This window comes from Thrips palmi, unplaced genomic scaffold (genome assembly GCF_012932325.1).
Source record: "Thrips palmi isolate BJ-2018 unplaced genomic scaffold, TpBJ-2018v1 HiC_scaffold_15, whole genome shotgun sequence".
NCBI classification, from domain to species: Eukaryota; Metazoa; Arthropoda; class Insecta; order Thysanoptera; family Thripidae; genus Thrips; species Thrips palmi.
This window is the reverse complement of record NW_023144624.1, coordinates 1,890,976-1,905,641: the sequence shown is the minus strand read 5'-3', so window position 1 is coordinate 1,905,641 and position 14,666 is coordinate 1,890,976. Positions and strand designations below refer to the sequence as shown.

General features: G+C 65.6%; 2 protein-coding genes across 2 annotated transcripts in view; both read left to right on the top strand.

Moving 5' to 3' along the window:
* LOC117641050 (protein sickie-like) overlaps nucleotides 1-10,103 on the top strand; it is a 135,763-nt gene extending 125,660 nt beyond the window's left edge. Inside the window, exons 7-11 of the mRNA XM_034378149.1 lie at nucleotides 8,813-9,085; nucleotides 9,166-9,320; nucleotides 9,393-9,498; nucleotides 9,784-9,984; nucleotides 10,097-10,103. Of these exons, the coding sequence (XP_034234040.1) occupies nucleotides 8,813-9,085; nucleotides 9,166-9,320; nucleotides 9,393-9,498; nucleotides 9,784-9,984; nucleotides 10,097-10,103 (742 nt within the window). The remainder of the gene's footprint in view (nucleotides 1-8,812; nucleotides 9,086-9,165; nucleotides 9,321-9,392; nucleotides 9,499-9,783; nucleotides 9,985-10,096) is intronic.
* A 293-nt stretch (nucleotides 10,104-10,396) lies between these two features.
* Nucleotides 10,397-14,666, top strand: part of LOC117641048 (protein sickie-like) — a 53,787-nt gene continuing 49,517 nt past the window's right edge. Inside the window, exons 1-3 of the mRNA XM_034378146.1 lie at nucleotides 10,397-10,849; nucleotides 10,938-11,235; nucleotides 11,749-11,881. Of these exons, the coding sequence (XP_034234037.1) occupies nucleotides 10,442-10,849; nucleotides 10,938-11,235; nucleotides 11,749-11,881 (839 nt within the window). The 5' untranslated portion in view covers nucleotides 10,397-10,441. The remainder of the gene's footprint in view (nucleotides 10,850-10,937; nucleotides 11,236-11,748; nucleotides 11,882-14,666) is intronic.

The window sequence follows — 14,666 nt, the reverse complement described above, 5'->3', positions numbered from 1 at the left end:
AATTGGCGCCGCTACTGCCGGATATGGAAAAAAAAATACAATAAAAGATAAACAAACCGGGAAATAAAGTTGCATTTTGGCATTTGGGCCCCTCCTCCTCGCCGAGCCGTCGCCACCGCCCGCCCTCCGCCCCGGAATCCGACACTTTCTGCAGAATGGCCAGAATGGCTTGACTCGGTGTGGGCCCCGATTCACCGGCCGGAGCAGTGGTCTAGGCTGTCGCAGAGGGGCACCCCAACGCACACACACACACACACACGCAGAGATAGGGCCGCACCGCGTTGCGTTTGCCAGATGATGATAAAGAGGAAGTTATTGGAATGCCGGCCGGCGGACGGGCTTGACGCGGCTGGCAGGTTGCCGGCCTGTGGCAGTGGCGTAGCTGTACTCCCGTACTCTCGGCGACGTGGTGCCCGTCTCGAAGGTGGCCCCGCCCCTCTCTCTCTCTCTCTCTCTCTCTCTCTCTCTCTCTCTCTCTCTCTCTCTCTCTCTCTCTCTCTCTCTCTCTCTCTCTCTCTCTCTCTCTCTCTCTCTCTCTCTCTCTCTCTCTCTCTCTCTCTCTCTCGGTTATTGATCGTCCTGTGTGCATGACGCCGCGTTTTTGCCGCGGTCGCGTTGCAATTATTATTGGCCGGGACCATTTCTCATGGCATTAGGAGCGCGACTCCGAACAAGCAGCCTCTCTCTCTCTCACTCTCGGGCCTCTCTCCCCCGCCCCGCGCTCCTATTGAGTGCCAGTGTCAAAGCCACGTGGGTAACCTGCAAAACCCATCAAGTAAAAAGTATTTTGAAAATTTGGCAGTGGAAGGGGTGACGGCGCCGGACGCTCGCAGAGTCGCTACACTGTCCGGTGCTGCGCTGCGCTGCACACGGCCGGGGGGGGGGGGGGGGGGGGGGGGGACTCGGTGACAGTGTGTTTCCCCGTCATCGTCATCCGGGCGGAAGTGGCAGTGCGGCGAAAAGGGCAGCGGATCATAAAGCCGAGTGATTTCATTTCGTTTCGTGTTTCATCAAACGGAGTGCTAGCTCCGCCCGCTTTGCTTTGAGGGTGCGCCTCCGCTGGCCCCACTGGCCGCGCGCTTTCCGATCCCTTTTTAATGAAGTCCCCGCGCCGCTCGCAGCGTTACAGCACTCGGCATGCAGTGTGTGACACACCGTGGACCAATCATCGACCGTGTACAAATAGCTGGCCTGTCGTGACGGCTTCTTCGGCGCCGTGTGCGTTTTCGACCGCGGCCCAATCTCCGTCTCTCCCTCTCCCTTCCTCTCTCCCTGTCTCTCTCGCTCTCCACCAAGCCCCCCGCGGGGCCTCGAACGCGGCCCTCCAGATGTCCTGCGGTTGGACGGCCAGTGTGTTGACGCGAAGCGCTAGCGCTGCCGAGGGCCGTCCCGGCGGACAGTGCGTGCGTCCCGGACAACAAGAATGCCAGTGTGGCTGCCCGAGGCACTCTTGCTGTGTGCGCACTGACTCCGAGGCATGGACACTGCGGTTCCGTTCCGCTGGGACCGCGGTGTCGCGGTGTCCCAGTTGGCTCGGGCGGGGCGTTGGCGTTGGCGGGGCCGCCGTTTGCCAGTTTACCCAGAAAGGGTCGCCCGGCCCGGCGACCCGCCCGCTAGCCGCCCGCTGGCACGTATCAGTGTCGCCGTTCACTCGCCACGATTTTTCTCCGATTTTCCCCTCCCTTCTGACAGCCCTATTAAAATGCACGCTGGGCAGGGCGGCCCCCGCTGCGCAGGGCCGCGGCTCGGCTCGGCGGGGCCCCTGGAGGGGCCTAGGCGCGCGGAGGCGGGGCGGGGCGGGGCGAGTAAAAGGCGTGCAAGTCAAGGAGCCCGGCGCGGCCAGGCCGGCACGGCCAGCCAGCCAGTCAGTGAGTGCTGAGTCGCGGCCCCGTGTGTGTGTATGTGTGAGTTGGCCGGCCACCGGCTGGCTGGCTGGCACGTACGCGTCGTCGCGCGCTGACGTTCTGCGCGTGTGTGCGTGCGTGTGGGTGTGTAGGTGTGAAGTGCATGACCCGGCAATAAGGAAAGTGACCCGACCCTGTGGATTAACGCGCGTGGGTCCGCCGTGGCCGTTGTCTGGGGCGCTGCCCGTAAGTGAACACTCCCGCACGAGGTGGACGAAGACGGTCCTGCAGTCGCAGTCCGTCTGCAGACTGATTCCGCGAGTCGTTTCGTCGCTCTGTGTCTCTCGCGCCTAAGGGACACCGCGAGAGAGACAGAGCGACGAAAACGACTCGCGGAATCAGTCTGCACTGCCATTTCCAAAAGTGTCCTGGTATCCGTATTATGCAGACGGCAGTGGCGCTGTTCGCTGGCATACAATCGCCATCGAGGCAATCATCCTGCAAGTGCAGCCCACCCGGCGCCCACCCGGCGCACCGCTCCAGGACCGCGGCCGTCTCCGCCTTGGCCGCGCAGCCAGCCCGCCAGGCCCCACCCACCTCCACGCTCGCGCCGTTTCCGTTTCATTTCGAGGGAGAGAGAGGCCCACTTGTCATCGGCGTCTGCCCGCCGTTTTTTGGGGGCGTTGTCGCGCGCGTTGCCGCGTTGCCATGCCAACCGCATCCATCCAGGGCCTCATCCAGGGCCTCATCCAGGGCCTCATCCAGGCGAGGTGCGCGTCCAGGCCAGCCAGGGCCAGGTGTTTGTCGGCGTGCCGTGCCGGGCGTTACGGCGCCTCCCCGGACGCCGTGCACGCCGTGCTCACCGTGTCCCAGCAGTGCCGCCCGGGGAGGGCTCGGGGCGCAAGGCGCACGCCATTGGCTGATCTGTCCCTCGGCTGGCTCGGCTGGCTCGGCCCGAGGGTGGCGCGGTGCGGCGCACTGCACCCCAGCAGGCTGGTCCCGTCTCTCTCGCACTCCCGCGGCGCTGTGATTGCACGCGGTGAGTGCGAGAGAGACAGAGCGACGATGCTCTGAGTCCGCCTGCAGCCCGGCGCCAACCCCGCGCAGCCTGCAGCAGCGAGCACGTTGCACGACTTGCTTTGGCGTTTGCCAACTTGTGTGTTCGTGCCTTCGCCGTCCTATTCCCCCGTCAGTTCCTACGCCCTTTGGTTTGGAACCAGGCGAATGCATCCTTATGGAACACGCCGCCGGTCCGGTCCGGTCGGATGTCCGAATGAGCGAAGGGTCAACCCGAACGCGAGGCTGGGTTTTGTTTTTGTTTCGCAAGCCGGGCTGCCTTATTGGCGTGTTACTCGGGCGACAGCCGCGGGCCGCGAAGCAACACACCCCCTGGACCACGCGGAGGGAGGGGAGGCATTGTAAACTGGCGGCGGGTGGGGTGGGGTTCGACGGCCACCCCGCCGCCACGCCGTCTGCGGCCCGCTGCTGCTGCCGCCGCCGCGGCTGCAGCGGCTGGGGTTCGTTCCCCTCCCGCGGCCCGGCCCGCCCTCCGCGCGGACGGGGACGACGGGGAAGAGGAGGCACGGGAGGAGTAAGTGCTTCAGTCGCGTAACAAAATCACACAATGCATGTGCTGCGCCGCGTCGCGTCGCCTCGCAGCGCGCCGTAGCGCGTCGTCGTCGGCGTGCCGTACCGTGACCGTGACGCCCGTGACGCCCGCGCCGAGGTGCCCGACGACGTGACGAGGTAGTGCAGCAGCCCCGCGCGCAGCCATGGGGAACTCCAGCTCCAGCCGGAAGTCGCGCAGCCTGCCCAGCTCGCCGGCCTGCCGCAGGTACTGCCTGACCGCGCTCCGCGGCCACGGCGTGGTGCTTGTCGGGCCACCGGGCCCCAGTCTTTGGATACCACCAGGAGTCCAGCGGGTGGCGGGGATCCAGGCCGCCGCCGACGTGTCGCGCGGAAGTCCCGGGTTCAAATACCGGCTCCGCTGCCGGCGTTTTGCGCGGCCCAGTTGACGGGTACCCCTCCCCCTCCCCGCCCTTGAGTGAGGAGCGAGACAGAAGGACCGCAAGGCGGCAAGGCGGGGGCCCTCCGTCTGCCCGGAGTACCAGTTGCCGCGCCGCCGGCTGTGTGGGTACACTGTGGGTACCCCCGGCGAGGGGGGCCTGGCCGTGGAAACGAGTGGGTGGTGTATCTGTATGTGCGACTGGGTGAGCGTGTGTGTGTGTGTGTGTGTGTGTGTGTGTGTGTGTGTGTGTGTGTGTGTGTGTGTGTGTGTGTGTGTGTGTGTGTGAAGCAGGGCGCGGCCGTTCCACGTGTTCCTTCCACCCACGTGTGCGGATCCGGACATAAAGTGATGGACTCAAGTGCGTTCGCGTCCGGCGGTGCAGTCCGCGCCACCCGTCTGGGCTCGGATTACGCTTCGACGTGCAGACTCCAGCGTGGACTCGAGCGTGGACTCCCGCGTGGACTCGGCGTGCGGCTTGCGCCCGTTTGTTTGCTTGCTTGCGGTGGGAGGTCGACGGACGGCCAAGCACAGCGCTGCAGCAGGCTGCAGACTGACAGCCGTCTCCCTCGCACTCACTTGGGGGCGTTCCGCTCGCAGTGTGCAAGAGAGACAGCGCTGCCATTGCTGCCCTGCAACGAGAATGCGACGCAAAATTCTAATGAGACCGCGCGTCTCGTTTCGTCACAACGCCCCACTGTTGCGGTCGGAATGTTTGCTTCGCGTGCCGAGGCGATTAGCGTACCGGACCGGCCGGCCCTCGCCTCGCCTCGCCGCGGCGTCAGGTGTTTGTTCTTGGCTGCAGTGGAGTGGCAGGGGTGCGAGTGAGAGGGACGGGGCGTGGCACCGCACCAGGGCCGCACCAGGGCCTATCCGTCTAAATGAGGCGAATACTAAACCGGCCCAAAGCAAGCCCAAACCGAGCCGCTTCGATTGCCTTTTGCCATTTATCTCTTAGCTCCGCTCCAGTGGAACACGCGGGCCGGCCAGTCCGGCGGACTGATTCCGAGCAGTGCGCCCTTTCTCTCTCGCACCTCTACGCAACGCCCCTCGAGTGCGACAGAGACGGGGCGACACACTGTTGGGAACGAGCCTGCCGGACGCACCGCGGGCGGAGCGGGCGGGGCGACCTGGCGGCTGTTGGCAGCGCGCCGCCGCTGTCCCGCGGTCGTCAGGTTGTCAGCCCTGCTTCGGAATATGAATCAGGGATCTACTTTTCCTGTCGCGACGGGCCGTGGGCTCGCCGTGCACGGGCAGTGGGCCGGCTGTGTGTGATCGGCCGCTACTCGTCCAGCTTTTTATGCGTCCATGACCGGAAGCGGCGTGGACTCGATTCCCCTCCCCGCTCCGCCATGCACTGCCATGCACTGCCATGCACTGCCATGCACCGCCATACACTGCCATGCACTGTCATGCACTGCCATGCACTGCCATGCACTGCCATGCACTGCCATGCACCGCCATACACTGCCATGCACTGTCATGCACTGCCATGCACTGCCATGCACTGCCATGTACCGCCATGAACCTCCATGGACCACCATGCACTGCCATGCACACTGTCATGCACACTGCCATGCACACTGCCATGCACACCGGCTCCGCTATGAACGCCCACCAGCAGGCCGTCATGGTTAACGGACACGTTGGCGGGGCTGGCGCCGCGCCGCGCCGAGGCGACAACGGTGTCAGGTCCTCACGGCTTGATCCCGAGCGGGGTGCTGCTGCTGGCCGTGTCCTCGGCGCCGTGTTTACAGTGAAGGTGATGGAGGTGCCGCGGCAGCTGCAGCGCGCTATCCGGTAGCGGCATGTGTTGGCCAAACACACACACTGGCCTAATCTGGGGGCTTCCCTCGCCGTCGCGCCGTCTCGCCGACAGCTGGAGCCACACCGGCCGGCGCCCGAGGGCCGAGGTGTCGGGGGTAATCTAGGACGTCCAGGAGGTGTCGAGGGGCAATCTAGGTCGTCCACAGGAGCTATCGAGGGAGGACAGGACGTCCTGGAGGTGTCTAGTGGCAATCTAGGCGTCGAGGACACGCAGTTTGATGCGGAGCCCTACTGAAAGACACAGTGCGGGGCAGCGTTTCCACATCGTGCCCCGAGCGGTCACAGTCCGCCAAAAAGCTGTTTCCGAACCGCACTTTGTCTCTGTCTCGCTCGCACCCCTGCGGGACGCCCTGGGATTACCAGTGCGAGAGAGACAGACGCGCTGTAACTTCGGAATCGGCCTGCGGGCCGCGGCCTCCTCGAGCACTCGGTCTGATCAAGTGTTTTCATTGGGGAAGCGGGACAAGGGACGACGAGGCGCCCTGCCTTCGCCCCTCAGCCCTTTCAGGCTGTCAGCCCTTCGGCCATCAGCCCCTCCACTGCAAGGCTGGCCGATGTTTTATTCACGGGCTGGCCCAGGTGGCCGTCGCGGCCGAGGGCGGTGCCGCGCAGCGCGTCCTCGCCGATGAAGCGCCCCGAATCCCCCTGAAAACGCGGCGAACTTGGCCCCGGCGGCCCGGCGGCCCGGCAAGCGGCCTCGGCTGTTGTTTCGCAATAAGCGGCCGCGGATTATTCACTCCGCGACGCGGCGACCGCCCCGCCTTCGCCTTATTGATAATGCATCGACGACGCGGCGAGGCGCCTCTCTGTATTCATGGACTAGTTGGGCTCCGCGAAGCCTCGGCGAGAACGTGCCGCGGGCTGTTTGGAGTGTCGCCCCGCGCCCCGTCGGCGCTGCCACTCGAGGGCGGGGAGGGCCAGGCCGGGAATCACTAATCGTCTCGGCGTTCGGGGCGTCGCGGCCGCGCGCCGGAAGCGGAGCGGTTTCAAATGTCAATCAGGGGGCTTTGCCACCCACGCGGCCACGCGGCCGGGGCACCCTCCAGTGACGATAACCGGGCGCGTGGAGTATCGCCACTCTCCTCGTGGAGCCCTCCGTGCCTTTCGCTGCGTGGGGTATGGAAGGCACGCGGCGCTACCCCGCGCGTCGCGGTGCGCTAAGCGGAGGGCGCACGGGCCCGCCGAGCCACCCACCGCGACTAATGGACTTGGGCGGGGCCGTGTGGCCGTGTGGTGGAGCCCAGCCGTCTCCCTGGACGCGTGCAGTCGCCGCGTCTGCAGGCTGCGCGGCGACACGGCACGGCACGGCACCCTTGGGGCTCGCAGGGGCCGTACTTCACGGGGGCGGCTGCGTTCATTAGATGCACGGTGCGTGCCGGGGGACCTTCGTCGGAGGGCGTGCGGAGACGGGGACCTGGGCCGTCCCGCCGATTGTCACAGTGTGTCGTGTGTGCGCTCGCTGGAGCGTGGGGTAGCGACGCGCGCGCCTCTGTGCCAGCGCCGCGCCAACGCCGTGCGAACGGTCCGTGAAAGACGGCCAAGTGGCCTACCGGGGCGGAGGGAATGCCCCCGTCGCTGCCGAGCCAATGGACCACGCCGACGCCACGCTCGGCTGGCTGGGCGTTCATTCACGCTCTCCCCTCCCCCGCCCCTTCCCCGCCCCTCGCACCTGGAGGCACGGAGGGCGAGCGGAGGCCCCGGTCGGTGCACGGTTGGGTTCACACACGAAATAGGCTGTCCTCTGTGCGGCGCCGGGGCGCTGCGGGCGGAGTGCGCACGCTCTGTTTGGACGACGCGCTGCTCGCGGCCGCGGCGTGTTTGGCGGGACTCGTTTTGCTGAGCCACCCGCAAATATTGGAACGGCACCTGTCCTCCTCTCGGCGGCGCGAAAAAAAAATTAAAATGAAAAAGCGTGGCTGCGGGCGCTCTTCACACCGTCACCGCGTCTGCCTCCTGGCTGAGGAGGGGCTTGTTTGCGCGGAGAATGTTGCAGTGAATCGCGCCCCATTTCAACTGTCAGCCAAAGCACATCCACCCTGGCGGTGATGACGATGGCGGATTGAATATGGACTCCATTTCAGTCCTCCCCTGTTTGACTGTCCAAACCTAGAAAACCCTTCAGCATAATGTTCCAATCGATCGGACGAGAATATTTTCGAGAAACGGGGCTAATGTATGCAGTAATTGCTCGAAGTTAGCGGCAGTGATTACCCTCTAAGTGGGGGGTTCCGCGTCCCCCCCCCCTTTTTCCGCTTCACCGCACCGCGCCGTGTGCGATGCATGTGACGTCGCGTCGTTAGCGAAATTAATACGCTACCGCGCCCCGCGCGGGGGTAGGGGAAGGGGGAAGGGCCTTGGAGCGGGGTGCGGGGGTTCGCGGTACTTTACCCTGCAATCGCACTGCATTTGTTACACTTTTTTTCCCGCCCGATTCGGATTTGGGCGCCACGAGTAGACTTGTGATTGCCTATCGTTGAAGGTGAGAGAGAGTCTCCCCTGTCGCGGCCTTCCTGCCCCCCCCCCCCCCCCCCCCCGCGCCGTTCCGCACCGCGCGCACCCCAGCCAGCCTCTAATAAGTACACATTCTCGTTTCCCCCCACCCCTGTTTTTTTCGCTTTCTCCCCGTCTGCCTCCCACACACTCACACTGGCACGCACTCTCACTCACACACGTGCGCGCGTGCACTCCACTGCAGGCTTCCTGATGATGGCGCCTCCCCCTTCCTCCCCCTTTCGCTCCAGCTGCAGTGGTTGTTGTTGTTGTTGTTGTTGTTTTTGCTGTCGCTGCACGCGTGCAGCTTACTACCCCTGCGGGGGTGAGGGTGGTGGGTACCTTTCCTCCTCGCCCTCACTCGCGGGGATTGACAACAACAGCGCCAGGCTGCTCGGTACTCAGTACTAGAGAGGTCTTCGGTGGCTTCGGGTCTCGCGTTTCCCCTGCCGGCGACACGAACGAAGGGGGAAATATGAAAAATCGCGCCTCCTTTGTGTCGGGCGCGAGCTCGTTATTTGGACGTGTCGCGTAGCGAGTGTCAGTGACGTGCGTGTCCTGTCGGCGCCGTGTGTGTGGTCTTTCTCTCTTTGTGGACGCGTTGTGGGTTCGACGTGGTGCTCACGAGGCCGCCTCCCTGTTGCAGGCTGCCGTCGCCCTTCAACGGCAAGCACGGCGCCGTGACCAGCATCCCGGTGCCGGCGACGTCCACGCCGGTGAGGCGCAACCCGCCGGACAAGGCGCGCCACCTGCTGCCGCCCGGCGCCATCAGCGCCATCGGCCAGTCCGCGGCCGGGCCGCTCAAGCCCGCCTCGGCCAGCAGCTCGCGGTCCACCAGCCCCAGCTCGGCCACGCACTCGTTCATCCCCAAGCCCGGCAACCGGGGCTCCCTCACCGAGAAGCACATCAATGGCAACGGGTGCGTCCGCCAGTCCATCTCGCCTCACTCTGTTTTCATCCCCCACTGTCATTGCGATGATGTCGTGCGTGGTGTTGCAGCCGCCAGCACTCGCAGCTGCGCACGCCCAGCGTGGCCAGCCCCTACAGCGCCAACGCGGCGCCGCCCAGCAGCGGCAAGAACTCGTCCATGCTGGACAAGTTCAAGCTGTTCAACAACAAGGACAAGACTGAGAAGATAAAGAGCAGCAGCTCCGGTGAGATTGACGTCGCGTTGCGTCTTTGGCGTGTAGTGCCTGTCGTGCTCATCCCCGTCTCGTTGTCCGCAGCCACCACCGGGGTCTCCAAGCGCACGTCCAGCTCGAGCGGCTTCAGCTCGGCGCGGTCCGAGCGCAGCGACTCGTCCACCAGCCTCGACGCCAAGCCGTTCTCCGGGTACGCGACGCAAAGCGGCGCAAAGCGGCCACGCGGCACAGTCGCCGGCCAAAACTCTAGACGCGTTTTGAGCTCCAGGGTCGCTAAGCGGGACTCGAACCGAACGTTTGACCCCACCAATGGATTGCTCTCCGAACGAGGGGTCCATTGGTGGGGTCACACGTTCGGGTCCCATTTTGCGACTCTGGAGCTCAAAACGCGTTTTTGGGCGCCTCCACTGTGCGTGGCTCGTCCTGCTGACCTCCGCGTGGACTGCAGTGTATGACTGTTGCTTTTGGTTGGCAGGCCCAGGGACTCGAATACGCCCCAGGGCCACTCCCTGCTGCCCAACTACGCCGCCAGCCACGACGCGGCCAGCCCGTGCCCCAGCCCCAAGCCGTCGCTGTCGGGGCTGCGCAGCAAGATCTCGCGCGGCAAGGACGCCAAGCAGGGCCAGCAGGGCTCGCCCAAGAGCAGCGCCAAGGCGGGCGCCAAGCAGCAGCACCGGCAGAGCGGCTCCGTGGTGGGCGTGGGCAGCGCGCTGGTGCCGCAGCGGCCGCCCGAGCAGCTGCACCACCACGAGGACGGCCGGCGCGCGTCCTGCCTCATCCCGCCCAAGGTGCTGACCACGCCGACGGGCACGCCGACGTCGCGGCTCAGCGCGTCCACGCCCGAGCAGGACACGCGGCCGGCCGCCGTGACGCCGGACCGGACGGCCGAACGCACCCCCAGCATGCGGGACCGCGACAGCGGCGTCAGCGACCTGCGCAGCGGCTCCAACTCGACGGCGTCCTCGCCGCCCGCCAACGGCCCCGGCAGCGGGCCCGGCAGCATGTACAACGGGTCCGTGTCGCCGCTCAGCACGCCCGGCTGCAACGGGCTGCCCAACGGACTGCCCAACGGACCCAACGGACCCAACGGACCCAACGGCCTGCCCAACGGCCACAACGGCACCCCGCACGGCATGCCGGCGCCGCCACCGCCGGGTGCAGGCACGGGCATCCCCAAGCCCACCGCCGCCGTCAAGGGCACGAGCAAGCCCGCCAGGCCGGACAGCCACCACGGCTCGCTCATCTCGCTCAAGGACGCCAGCAAGGACCTGGTGATCAAGCCCAGGCAGTCGCCCACCAAGGACGAGGCGGCCCTCAACCACTACAACAACCCCGTGGACGTGGTCAACTCCATCAACGGCGGCCTGAGCGTGGCGCTCGTCAGCCCCTTGCAGCAGAGCGACCTCAACGACTCCACGCGGACGGACTCGCGCACGGACTCCTCCAAGGCGGACTCGTCGCTGTCCAACTCGACCGGCCACAGCAACTCGTCCGACGGCAGCATCGTGTTCCGGCCGAGCGACTCAGACTGCAGCAGCATGGTGAGTGCGCTTTCTGCCGAGTAATTTGGGCTTCAGTCAAGTGAAGCTCACGTGGACTGGACTTACCCGAACATTTTTCTTCCTCCAGATCATGAGCAAAGACTCAAACATTTCCAACGGCCATGCCAACGGCGTCCCCAACGGCCAGGCGAACGGCCACGTCAACGGCAACGGCCACGGCCATGCCGCCGAGGGCTCCTTCGACGACGAGGACTCGACCATGAACGTGAAACCGATGCAGCCCTTGCTGCAGGGCTACCACCGCACGGGCCGCGGCCTGGTGGCGCCTCAGGGCGGCCCGCAGCCCGCCAAGCAGCAGAAGTACCCCGCCTACAAGGTGGAGCCCAAGCGGTCGGAGGCCGACGTGGAGGCCGACATGTCGTCCGGTGAGTGAACACAACGCGCTCGCCCTCACAGTGGGCCAGAAGACGGGTGGGGGTGGCCAAACTTCTAGACGCGTTTTGAGATCCAGAGTCGCTGAACAGTACTCGAACCGCAAACGTGTGACCCCACCAATGGATTGCTCTCAACGAGGAATCCATTGGTGGCGTGTTCGGTTCGAGTCCTGTTTCGCAGAGTTTTGGCCGCCTCCTGTGCGGCGGCGGCCTCTGGCCTTCAAGTCTCTGCGGCCCTCGCGCGCGGGGTATCGCGTGCCCTCGGCCGTGCCTGCCACGCACGGCTGCGCGGCGGGTTGCCTGTCCGCGCCTTGTGGAGGCAGCCGCCTGGAACGGCCCGCGCTACCCCACGCCTCTGGAGCCGTTGCCGCGGGGGTATCCGCAACGCGTGACCATGTTTCCATTCAAGCCAGAGGCTCCCACTCGCAGCCGGCGTTGGCTTCACATCCGTAACCCGAATCAGGTAGTAAAAGTAACCACGCGACATCTGCCTCTCTCTTCCAGGCTACATGTCGGACGGCGACGTGCTGCGGAGGCGGTCCAACCAGTGCGGGCTGCCCGACGTCGCGGACGGCTACATGTCGGAGGGTGGTCACGGCGCCATGGCGTACCGCGGCGCGCACGACAACCACAGCCAGTGAGTACCAAGTTTCGAGCTAGGGGTTCCAACGCGCCCGGTTCAAAAGTGTCTGCGAGCGGGGTCGGGGAAAAGCGTCTCCGTGTGGCCGCCCCTCCCGCCGCCCTCTCCACAGCCAGCAGCCCCACCGTGCGGGCCGCGCGGCGCGCATTTCGAGATGGCTTTGAAACGTCTCTGCTTCTCCCGAGGCTTCTCCGCTCTCTGTGTCCGCCCGCCCGTCCGCCCGTCCGCCGCCCCCTTTGGGGAGGACTGGAGTCCTGGAGGACACGGTGTAGGGCAGAATGAGTCCGCCCTCAGAGCCGCGGCACGGCAGCGCGGCGCAGCAGCGAGGCCGGGGAACTTCCCTCCGTGCATCTGGAGAATGTCTGGAGGGAGGGCGTGGCCTGGAGTCTGGAGCTGGATCGGGGCAGTGGCGTCCGTGGCGGGCCGTGCGGCCAGCAGAGAGTCCTTTTCGCCGCTCTGTCTCTCTCGCACGCATGAGGCGTCCTGTATGTGCGAGAGAGACAGAGCGACGAGAGCGACTCTCGGAGCCAGTCCGCAGAACGACCACGCCAATCGGCATTCGCAGCGCCGCGCCCATCCGGCCCTAGCCAGGCCGAGGGCCTAGGGGTGTGTTCTGCCACACTTGCTTTTCGGCCACTTTCGTGGTCCGCTCCGTCCGCTCGTATTGCGGGTTGCGCTGTCTGTCTGTCCGTCGGTCCGTTTCGTTTTCATTCCAACCCCCCGCCCGTGGATACGCCCTCCCTCCCTCTCTGTCTCTCTCTGTCTCTCTCTCTCTCTCTCTCTCTCTCTCTCTCTCTCTCTCTCTCTCTCTCTCTCTCTCTCTCTCTCTCTCTCTCTCTCTCTCACTCTCTCTCGCTCTCCTCCTTCAATCATGCGGCCACTCCGGCGGCCGATCACTCACCCCCGCGCCCTTTGTAGTCTGTCGAGACCCGCCGCGGATCGCGGCCAGGATTGCTCTCACTTTGCGGGGTAGAGGGGGAGGGGGGAGAGAGAAAGGGGGGCCGGAGGAAAAAGTCGCGAGGCTTTTCGTTTTAAAAGGACGCATTTTCTCTCTCTCTCTCTCTCGTTTTTATTCCTGAGTGCTGGCGCTGCTGGCGCTGCTGCGGGGGAGGCAGAAAGGAAGGGCGATACCCGCGGGGTGGAAATTAATAAGGTACTGCCCCAACAGCGTTACCAACTCTAAAAGAGAAGGGGGAGGGGGGAGGTCAGTGGCGCGTGGCAGTCCATTTCGCCCCCACCCCGCGGGTGGGCAGTGTGGGCACACACGCAGACACTGGGGCGGCGGCCCGGGGGTGGGGGCAGGGCAGGGCGGCCAGTGTAAATACCGCTTGCTGTTCTCCAGTAGTCGCGTCGAGGGCGTCGCGCCGCCGCCACGTCGTCGTGGTCGTGTTGGCTTTGTCTAACCGCCGAGTCCGCGCCAGTGAACCGCGCACTCGCAGCGCCCCGCCTCGGTGAAGCAGACACGACCCAGCGAAGCAGTCTGCGAAACGGCCTGTGAGACAGGCCTCAGTGACACCACCTTGAGGCACGGCCTCTGAGTGGACTCCGGCTCCGCATGCGCGCTCAGCGTGGCCGCCCGCGCCGCAGGGACCGCTCGCCGTGGCCGCCACGCTGGACTTCTTCGCCTCCACCGCGAGGGCTTCGAGGACCTCGAGGGCGACCGCGAGGTAGGCCAGGCCGCGGCCACAGAGCGCTCGCGGGTCCGCCGGGGGGAGTCGAGAGGGAGACAATACTACACCTGTGCGCTTGACTTGTGTATGTGCGTGTGTGGGGGTGTCTCTGTGTGAGTTGGGGGAAAGTACATGCAAATTGGATCGGTGTCGCTGCGAGAGTAAGAACTCCTGCCCGTCCACCCAACAATGGCGCGGCCCCGCTGTGAACGACGTGCGACTACGTGGGATTGGCGTGCGTCTGACCGATTCGTTGACCCTTCCCTTCCCCGCTCGCCGCGGCTCGCCCGGCGTGTTGGAGTCGGGGCGGGGGCGCGGAGGCCTGGCCGATTGGGGGCAAAACTAAGTTTGGGTCGTCGTGGCCGCGGAGGCACGCAGGGGCTTTGGGGGCTGTCGAGCTGATAGCAAGCGCACCGCTGCAAATAGGAACCGCGAGAAATGGAAAAGAAAAACGTGTTGGAAGGCGCCGACGTGAGGTGGCGCTCCGTGGCGGGGTGCGGCGGTGTGCTTCGGGGGTTAAGTCTGTTGGCAGAGCTCCGCGCTGGCTGTCGGCGGTGGGGCGGCTCCACACATGCGAGGTGCTGCGCTACCCCCGCCCCTCCCTTCCCCTTTCCCTTAACGCCCCGCGGCCTTCCCGCGGCGAACACGCCAAATGCAAATATGAGTCAGCCGGGGTGTCCCGGAGAACAGATGGCTGCGGTCGCGGCAGGCGGCCAGGCGGCAAGGCAGGCAGGCAGGCAGGCAGGCAGGCAGGCCGCCGGAAGCACCGACGTGTCGATGAAACCGGCCCAACTTGCCGCCAACAGCGCCAACAAGCAGGAAGGCAGGCAGGCCCAGGTCCCCGTCGTGCAAATGAGATCACGCGCGCGCGACGCGTGTCTGGAGTCTAATTCCAGCCGCTCCAGGACATTCCAGGCTCCAGGACGGAGGAGGGGTCGGCAAAAAGAGGGGGGAGGGGGCTGCCGCATGCTGCCGTCCCGGGGGGGGGGGGGCGCTGACGGCGCTTCGGGGTGTTTCTGCGCCCCTGAGCACTGTGTGAATTGCCCTCATTTTCCGTGCGCCCTGGGCCGCCCTGCCGCCCTGCCCCGCGGCCAGCAGACTGATTCCGAGAG